Consider the following 10,178-nt stretch of genomic DNA (forward strand, 5'->3'; position numbering starts at 1 on the left):
TATCCTCAGAGACTAATGAGATAACACAACATCGTCACAATGTGCCCTCCAGACCATGATCTCTGGACCTAGATGCCAAGTGTCAAGTTGCCTCTCACTGAGCTGCTTTAGCTGGCCACTGATGTGTATGGGATTGCAGTGCCAGTCAGTAGGTTACAAGGTATGAGGCAAGGCCTATTCAGCTGTAACAAATCAGTTCTTTTCTCGAAACCCGAATATGGTTCAAGTAAAAAACTGTCAACAAGAGCCTGCACTAGCCAATTCGCAAACGTAATGTTTTTGGATATGACACGTGGCTGTCTGATCGTGAGCAGCTGTGAATGGACAAGAACATCCTTTGAGGAAGGCTGAATACTGTCTGCGTGTGTGTGTGTGCCCTGGGGATGAAAGACTTGTCACTCCAGATGCCAGATGCCGATATGATTTCTCACTTCAGATGGACATGAACAGTGTGTCCTTGGCCCTGAAATGGGGTGAATGTCCCATTTACCATGTAATGTGTCACCAAAACTAAACACCATTATTGGTAATTTACTTTAGTTCGATTCAATTAGAACCCAAAATAGAGAGCAACACATTCATGGTCTATAACTTGTCAACATGTTTTTCAGAGCACAAACAGCAACCAAACCTGTGCCTGATTGCCCCTAGCCTGATTGCCAGTCTGTTTGTCCTTCGCCAAGCTGTCATTGTCTGCCCAATGTCTGCCCAAACAAGACGGTGATGAGGCATTGTTGAATGAACAAACACTCAGGCACCCAGGCTATGGACTCTCTCCTCTTTGGGACAATAGAGATAGTTTCACCCTGAGGATGAATCTAAGAATGCCACAAATGACTGTCAGCTGTTTAGCCTCCCGATGACAGTAACAACTCAGTTGGTAGGGCAACAGAGACACTGAGACCTCAAGGGAGGGATGCTCTTTATGAATTTTCTATGACTGTTCACCACAGCGCAAAATTATACTTTCAAATTTGGAGAATTCAAATTTCCGCCTGTCTTGTCTCCAGACATTGTACAGACTCTGGATCATATTGTGTAGGCATTGGCAAACCGCATGATGTGTGGACTGGACCTCATTCCGTTTCTATGGACTGGAGATCTCCTCATCCTATTCTAACGTCTTTATTCCCAACTCTATGCCTGTTGCGTAACCACAAAGAATACATTCATTGAAACAGGATATGCAGAACTTCTGACCCTCTCCAAACTGGCTGCAGACACAGGGTTGTCAGGGAGTTACCCCACCAGTGTCACTGTCACACCATGAGGATGCTCAATAACACTTTCTGTTTTTCTCGTTTCCATTGGAACCGGCTAGGCCAAATATGGTCTGTTTTGGGGGGTTGTCTAAGACTAAAATGTCCTGAAAGGTTATGTGACAAATAGGGTCCTATCCCTCTACCAATGTAGATTAAGTGCATAAAAAAACGAATTGAATGTGAAGCAGCATGACAGATGATGGTAAAGCCAAATGAAAGAATCATGACATAACTTTAAAAAAGAAACATCACATTTATTCAAGACTTCACATTTATCTTCTCACATCCAAGTAAATAAAATCCATCTGTACAATGCATCTTTACAACATTTACATGACCTTTGTTTTGTTTTTACAAAATAATACATTAGTTATTAATTAAATATCACTCCAGCTACATATCCACACTGGACAATCTGTTTCCAAAGTACTGGACAAAGGTTTCGGGGTGGCCCTTGTAGAACTGTCCTAGTAGACGCTTCTTCTCTTTGGGGGACAGTTTAGGGTTCTCATGGATTGTCTTGAGTAGAGCCCACAGTTGCTCCTTAGTCGTTTTATGTACATTCTCCATGTACGCTTCTCTAGTGACTCTCCTGCAGTACGTAGAGCCTGAGAGAGAGAGAGAGAGAGAGAGAGAGAGAGAGAGAGAGAGAGAGAGAGAGAGAGAGAGAGAGAGAGAGAGAGAGAGAGAGAGAGAGAGAGAGAGAGAGAGAGAGAGAGAGAGAGAGAGAGAGAGGAGGAGTTACATATTTATCCCCCACAAAAGTTTAAATTCAGTCAGACAGTAGTATGGACAGACAGACAAACAGACAGACAGACAAACATACAAACAAACAGAATGATGGAATGAAAGAAAGAAAGAAAGAAAGAAAGATACCTGTTATGACTTCTGGGTCTTTTCCCTTCACAATCTTGGTGAGTCTATCACCGACCAGTTTGTGTAACGACACTGGAATCTGGTGGAAGAGAATCAAATAAGTTGAACACGTCGTAACAACATAGTGTCTTCATTACATCTATTGCACAATGTAAATAAGCCAGAAATCTAAATGACCCCAAAAAGCAGACTTTTTACAGCTGCACTCAGGTACTGTTGGTGCTCAACTCCAATATCAGAGCCTTCAGAGATAGGGTTGCCTGGCTACGTCTTAGTGTTGCTATTCCCCCCCCCCGACCATCCCCTGGTCTCCTTTACCCTCACACTATTCAGAGAGCAAACAGACATCTGACGTGGGTGACATCAAGAACCATGTCCTAGATTAACTCCCATCCAAATTCAGTCTTGTTGTTTGAGAAGTAAACAGTCTTTAAACAGGCTGAGTAAACAGCATCAGCCCAGTGACCCAGTGGTCTTCAGCCCACCACAGGGGCAGAGGCTGAGCACGCACACACACACACACACACACACACACACACACACACACACACACACACACACACACACACACACACACAGTGCCTTCTGATAAAAGACGGGTGCACACACACCTTGAACACATCACAGTGGTTATCCAACATGAACAGCACCAGTAGGTCAACCTTCCCCTTGGCCAATCTCGAGCTATACACGATGGCACTGGAGAAAGACCTCTTCACCGCCATCCTGTTCTCTACCTGAAACCACAAAGCACCTTAATAACTCAGCAACAGCAATATCTCTGTGATATAAAGTCTGAAATATCATGCATATACACACACACACACACACACACACAGCTCACCTCTTTGTGTAGTTTGACCTCCTGTGGCTTGGCTGCTACAGCCATAAAGCGCAACAGTCTGCGCAGCTCCTCTCTGCTGCGTGAGTTCTGCAGCTTCAGACACAGCTGCAGTGCCTCCAGAGCCTGCTCCTGCTTCCCATTCACTAATAACACACCACAGAGAGAGAGAGGGACATGACAGTGTTAGTGGGGAAGAACCAACCTACTTAACTTCTACATTAACTTCTGTGTGGAGAACACTGTACCTACACTGAAATTACATTCCAACAATTGATGAAAATTGATTGCATGGCAAATAAACTTTCTTCTTCCTTTCTAACTCAAATTACCACTTGTTACAACCAAGGTATGCAGAAGGTATTTCCTGAGGAGGCTCAGGTCCTTTGGCATGTGCAGGACTCTGCTGAACATGTTCTACCAGTCAGTGGTGGCCAGCGCAGTGTTGTACGCGGTAGTATGCTGGGGGGGCAGCATCAAGGAAGGTGTCACCAAGAGGCTGAACAAGCTTATTAGGAAAGCTGGTTCTGTCCCCGGTGTCACCCTGGACACTGTGGAGGAGGTGGCCAATAGGAGGATGAGGACCAAACTCCTGGCATCATAAACAATCCCTCCCATCCCCTACATGACACTGTGGCAGAGCAGAGAAGCTCCTTCAGCAACAGATTATTACAACCACGTTGCACTAAAGAGTGCTATAGGAGATCTTTTCTGCCTGCCGCAATAAGACTGTACAACTCCTCCTCCGGCTGGCTCGATCGGGGTGATCAGAGTCAGGCTGGGGGATGTTAAATCATACTGGACTGTTCTTACTGTATATAATGTTTCAGATGTCTATTTTATTTTATTATTCTATTGTCACTTTATTTTGCTGTTGTTGTTTGTGATGTAAGCTGCTGTAACGCCTTAATTTCCCCTCGGGGATCAATAAAGTACCTATTTATCTATCTACTGATTTACATCTGCACAAGGTTGGTACTACCTTTTAGAGGTATTTTAGCATAAAAAAAAAACACAAAATGGGAGGGATTTTAATGAAATAACGTTTGAAGGCATCTGAACATGAACAACCCCCTAGTCAAGAGGTTTAGCGTCAAGAGCAGCATTTTGCACTATATAGACTGAATCTAATTCATAATACAACAGTTTGCTATCAAAAAACGTAGTTTCATAACTTAACAGAATAGATGGATGATTTTCCTAAAGTGCATAGCCCCTCTTAGCCTCTCTTACCCAGTTGTTCGGAGATGCCGCATTGGATGTCGAAGACGTGGTTGCTGAGCAGGGGTGGGTGCTGTGTCTGGCTGTAGTGCTGGGCGAGGACCTCGTACAGCAGCCTCTTACACTGGGCCTGGTCGTCACCGCAGCGGGGCAACCCTCGACTCACCTCCACCACCAACTCATCGGGCAGGAGCTCCAGACAGTCCATTGCCGCTGACAACCACTCATCAGCCCTGAGAGAGAGAAAGAGAGAGGATTGGGGGGGGGGAGGATGTAAACAAAGCCAATCTAATAGTAGACTAAAGATCTAGATAGAGAGAGAGAGAGAGCAGATGGATGAAGAAGCAGAAGCAGAAACAGAGAACAGAATTACAGAAAGAGAAAGACAGCATGTGCGCATGCGAGAAAGAGGCAGGAGAAAATGTCTCCATGAAGCCCATGACCTTCAGGCAGCCAGAGCAGCAGTCCAGAGACAAAGACTCTCGCTGGCCATGTGTCCCTTAGAACGAGCATGCCCAGAGGGCAGGAGCACAGTGCCCGCCCAGGCTTTACTTTGGAGTAAACACACACACACACACACACACACACACACACACACAGAAAGGGTAAACAACACAAGCCAGCTCTGTTGTTACCCTGCCGTGAGAGAGGATAGGATAGGAGAGGGACTTTGCAAGATGCTGACACACACACACACACACAGAGGGGAGTTTTACATAACCATGCATTTCTGCCTGGTCAGATAACCTTGTAGACTATGATTCACGTCATGGAGTGACTGGGGAGAGATTTGGTTTTATTAGAGCCAGGCCTCTATTCTGAATGTGATGCTTCAGGTATGTGGAATAGATCTGATGTCAGCATACGCTTACTAACTACTGATCCTATGGAAGAGGAGAGGAAAAGGAAGAAGTACAATAGGAGTGAATACATTTGAAATAGGAAGAAGGAGGTGAAAAACAGAGGGTGCGGTAAAGAAGGGCTGGGAGATAAGAGGGAGGACACCTACTGTGCTTCACTGAAGGCCTTGAGGACCTCCCTGTCCATGTAGCTGGAGGTGTAGAGCAGGTCTGGGTCACTGTCCATGCCATGTAGAATGGGCCGGGGGCACTCCCTGCCCTCCAACAGGCTCTCCAGCAGCGGGAGCTCTATCAGCTGCAGCAGCCTGAACACCGTCTGCTGACGCCACACATCGTCCACCACTGAGGAAGAGGTACAGAGAAGTCACGACACCATGGACAGAGGCATTGTCACACATACGAACAATCACATACACACACAGAGACATACACAGACACACACACACACACACACACACACACTTACACTCCTGTGAGAGGCCCAGGTTGATCATCTGAGGTGTGATGGCTGAGTTCAGGTTGAGGTTTCCTAACATGTCCTCTAGTGATTTGTCTGTTTTGACCGGTGAGTCAGTGGAGTAGCTCTGATCTTCTGGCCTGAAGAGTCACATAATGACAGCAATCAGTGGCCATGATTGGGAACAATCACAGACCTATTGTTGGGACCAAAGTAGAATTCAAACTGAAAGGTAACTAGATTCTGTGTTTTTTCCAGTAAAGAACTGGAACTTCTTTCCGAGTGCTAAAGTGCTAAATACGGTGCAATCATACCTTGCCTCACAGGTTGCTACACTTTAAGCGGAGCATGAACTGAGAAGTTCAAACACAATCTAAAGCCCTGTGGGATTTTGGATTAGGAATCCTTCGCAAAACTAATGCATCATTAATCTGCCATTTGGGAAGGATGAATAACCCAAATAAAATCAGTGCATGAATAACCGTATCACCGAGGACTGTACCGTTTAGATGGTGGACTGTAGCTGTTCCGGTTCCTGGGTATGCTGGATGAGTTTGCGTTGGCCATTATGGTGGGGCTGGATGGGGCGCTCAGGAACCTGTACAGACTACAGCTGCTGTCCTCAAACGTGGCGCGCCTCTTCTCCTTCCCAAACACCTTGTTGGCCACTGCCTCGAACACCCGCGAGTCCATGAGGGCCTGGCAGAGGCGGACGGCCTTGGTGCGGGGCACCTCGGCGTCGCCACAAAACCGGCTCTGGATGACGTGCGCCAGGACCACGTCCACAGCCTCCGACCCCAGGAAGCAATCATGGTAGGCCTTGAGGTTGTGGCGGCGGCGTTTGACCTCCACACGGGACTGGAGGTTGGTGATGATGCTGCTCCAGATGAAGGTGGCCCTGAACGGCTGGCCGGCCATGCCCTAGTCTACTGTAGGAGGGGGGAGAGGGGAGGAGAGGAGGGGGATGGGGGGAGGTTTGGACAGAGTAGAGGGGAGTGGAGAAGGGGGAGGGCGGGGAAGAGGGGGGAGGAAAATTGGAGAAGGGTTGTGAGTGGAGAATAAACAGTGAGAAACACTGTCTGAAAAATCAAGTGTGCTTTTAGGGCATTGATACAAACTCGTCTCCAAAATAAAGATTACTGTGGGCCAAGAACAATAGCACATGCACTACAACAGTGAGTTTAATCATTTATACGACCCAGTCCCACCCCAGTACACACAGGAACGCATACACAGTGTAACTATCTAACACCATCCCTACAAACACACCATTGGGGCTAATGTCCCCTCTCAACCTTTCCTCTTACGCACACACACACATTGAGAAAAACACACACACACACACACTTTGTTGCCCGCCCCCATCCTTCTCCATCCAACCCCAACACAATGATCAGATTGTGAGGCTTCTCTCTCCAGGGCTATCCTCAAATTCTCTTTCCCATTATTTTCCTCTTAACAGGGTGGGCCATATCCCACATCACAAACACACCAAACAAACACACACACACACACACACACACACGATCACAACACCAGTGAGACTAACCATTTCAAACGCATCAAAACCCTCTATAATCTGCTGCACATGTAGATACAATTACACAGACCAATCCATGCTCCATTAGATCAATACCAATATGCTGCTCATTTATGGATGGCACTACTTCAACCACAGTACTGACTAACAATACTTGGCTGCACCATAAAAGAGCTTCTGCTTATGTCACCCACCACAGAGAGAGGAGATGGAGAGGGAGAGGGAGGAGGAGGGTGAGGGGAAGGTGAAGTTGAGATGAAGAGAGGGGCACAGATCTCCCCTATGATGCTGATGTGTGTGTGTGTGTGTGTAGGTTTTTGTGGTCTGTGAGGGCCTCTCATGCATCCCCCAGCGGGAAACATTTAAGGTCTGGTAAGCAAATGTTAGCGTAGTCCATTGGAGAGGAGCTGAGACTCACTGTATGGCCATAAATCAGGTCCTCATAACAGCACCAGAGGCTCATGTAAAAACAAGACCTGACGAAGCTCATACTTGGAGGCAGAGAGCAGACATTCACTTTCTTTCCATTGTTAGAAAAGAGCAGGCCTATATGGGCGGGTCAGGAGGAAAGTACATTGGAGACAAATCATATCTCGATGAACTATAGTTTTATGACACCTACCCTGAGATCTACTTTGTCAAAGCAAATTTCCCTCTCCGGCACTCTGCAGAGAGAATGTTCGGTACCGTTAGAAAAGATTTGCATGTGTCTGATAAATCTAGTGGAGGATTGTGTAACAGGCACTGGCCAGTGCAGATGTTTGATAGGCTGTACAGCTCCAACAGCAACAGTATATCAAAGCAAGGATCTCAGAATAAGAAACATATACATTCATGTATTCTAACATATACCATTTATGTTTGACCCTAAACAACACTGGGGGAAAAAGCACAAGACTGGATTGTGCGCCTAAGCAACTGATTATAGACTGAGGGAGACAAATTGCCATATGCAAAACAAAGCCCAGAAACATGAATAACAGTGATGTAACACAGACAGTAGGAGGGTGAATTAGGCCTACACAGAAACACAAGACATTGCTTTGACAAGGCTAGGCTACTGACTGAATTACCCTAACTACTTTAAGATGCAATCCTCGATTAAGACTAAGTATTAAAGGGCGACCATATGGCAAAAACCGTCTGGGGGTTCTGGGTTAACAACATGGGGCTATATTTAATCAGATCCGATCAATTAAACCTTCAGATCAATGGTTTAGTAACGCACAACTCCGCATCACACGAGGTCCAGGTCACAGGGTCGAGGCCTCGTGGATCATAACAACCCTGGGAATCAGACCGCTCTGTCACCTCTGGTTGCCCGCGCCGACTGAGATACGAGCCCAGTTTTCATAGCTGTCGCCAGTTTTCCTCCCTCCCACCCTCCCAGGTCCCCGCAGACAGACTGCATCAGGTGGGAATTCTCTTTCATTTCGGTCAAGGCCAACAAAGAGTGGTGTGTTTGCACACCATGCAGGTAAATAATCGCGAAGGGAGTACTGTCGTGTACTTGGTCCCTATTGGAACATGTTGACGTTCCACTGATAGGCCCTAGAACGGCTCTTACGTATGCTAATTAAAACATACATTCGATGAAGAGGCTCAGATAGTGGATGATACTGGTGTATAGACTATTTACCTACATACGTGTGTTAGATTATTGATATAATGCAAGTGGATGTTTTGGAGTAGTTTTGAATATTGCCTTCATAGCAGGTGTAGGGCTTGGCTCCGGAGCGTACATTCCTATATTCACACGCTCAGACTAGTAACTGATTGAGCCTAAAGGCATATGCTAATGAAAACCCATGGTGAGTTTGAATTTAAATCTAAATACCTCGCAGAACAACCAATAACTCTGAAGCTTTTCAAGTTACTGAGATAAGAACGAAAATACACAAAAACTCACATTCTTCACTTTCATTCTTAATGATTCAATTATTGGGATATTAAGTTACTGGCTACATAAAACCTAACATAGATTAGACTACCACATTTAAAGCGCATTCCCTTTTGAATCTAATCCTCAAAACAAATAATCTAGTAGCCTACTCCATTATTAGGCTACATTAAAACTTAAAAATATGAACTTCGTCATATGCAAGAAACAAGGTCAAATGTAGGAACATGATTTCCCAGTAAAAAAATCTAATAATATTCTTCATGAAATATGCATTTGTTATTATTACCTTGTGGTCGGTGCTGTTGCATGAGAAAGTTCCCGGAGCGCTAAACGGCTACCGCTCTTTCCCTCCGTGTCATCTAGCTACTATTGTACTCTTGGTAGATCTCCTCAGTCCCATTCCGCACCAGTGTGACGCAACTGCAGGGTCAACCCCGAAACCTCCCCCCTCTTATTCTTTATTCAGGAAGCGACAATTACTCAGACAACGCCTCCTCACTAATTAACATGATAACACGAATCATTAACATTGTTAAAAACGGAGAAGCTTTAAGTCAAAAGTGTTGGTCTCTCTCTCTCTCAAATACACACAGACACAGGTTTATCTCTTTATTGTTATTCTCTTCTGCCAAGTTTATCGCTCACCTGTTTGAGTGTTCTGAATTAAAACCTTACCTTTAGCCTATCTTTAGGTTGTAGGGACTAAACGATTTGAAAGGAATGTTGTTACCTCCCTAAGAATGCCCATCAGCATGACTCACATCTGAAAAAATCTAAACTATTCTATAGAATGGAGTTATCTTGAAAGGATTAGTCATTATAATACAATGCATTTGACAGCAATAGAATTGTTCTTTGAAGTTAAAATGTAACCTTGGTGACTTGCTTATTGAAAAATAATGAGTCAGTGACTAGAGTGTAGTAACCGTGTAATAACACATGTTTTCTTAGTTATAAAACCATCAACACAACATTCAAATGTTTCAAAACATTAAATGACTAAGGAGTTATTTCAAAATCTCTGACTCTTTAATTTTCCTAGCTCCACTTTGTTTAACATACAGCATAAAAAAATGTTGATAACAAAAATGCTGATAGGAAACTGGCTGATAGCACCTACTATTTCCTTTGACTGTAGGGAGCTGGAGTATGCAAAACACTTAGATGTCACCCAGCTGTCTGTGGTTTACAATACTAGGCCATTTACCTCCAGTAGGG

The 10,178-nt window shown here is 45.0% G+C and overlaps 1 protein-coding gene across 4 annotated transcripts in view; it reads right to left on the minus strand.

Annotated features, from left to right (window-relative positions):
- Nucleotides 1–1,495: 1,495 nt before the first annotated feature.
- The window catches only part of depdc7a (DEP domain containing 7, paralog a), a 10,757-nt gene continuing 2,074 nt past the window's right edge, over nt 1,496–10,178 (minus strand). For 2 of the 4 annotated variants that reach the window (XM_083690976.1, XM_083690978.1), the window contains exons 2-9: nt 6,020–6,446; nt 5,527–5,657; nt 5,210–5,402; nt 4,213–4,433; nt 2,983–3,125; nt 2,750–2,875; nt 2,139–2,217; nt 1,496–1,870 (exon numbers count right to left, since the gene is read on the minus strand). In XM_083690976.1, coding sequence (XP_083547102.1) covers nt 1,656–1,870; nt 2,139–2,217; nt 2,750–2,875; nt 2,983–3,125; nt 4,213–4,433; nt 5,210–5,402; nt 5,527–5,657; nt 6,020–6,435 — 1,524 coding nt within the window. In that variant the 5' untranslated portion in view covers nt 6,436–6,446 and the 3' untranslated portion in view covers nt 1,496–1,655. Of the gene's footprint in view, nt 1,871–2,138; nt 2,218–2,749; nt 2,876–2,982; nt 3,126–4,212; nt 4,434–5,209; nt 5,403–5,526; nt 5,658–6,019; nt 6,447–9,246; nt 9,340–10,178 lie in introns of those variants that run through there. The other 2 variants (XM_083690975.1, XM_083690977.1) reach the window with 2 other exon arrangements.

This window comes from Argentina silus, assembly GCF_951799395.1.
Source record: "Argentina silus genome assembly, chromosome: 19".
Classification (NCBI taxonomy): domain Eukaryota; kingdom Metazoa; phylum Chordata; class Actinopteri; order Argentiniformes; family Argentinidae; genus Argentina; species Argentina silus.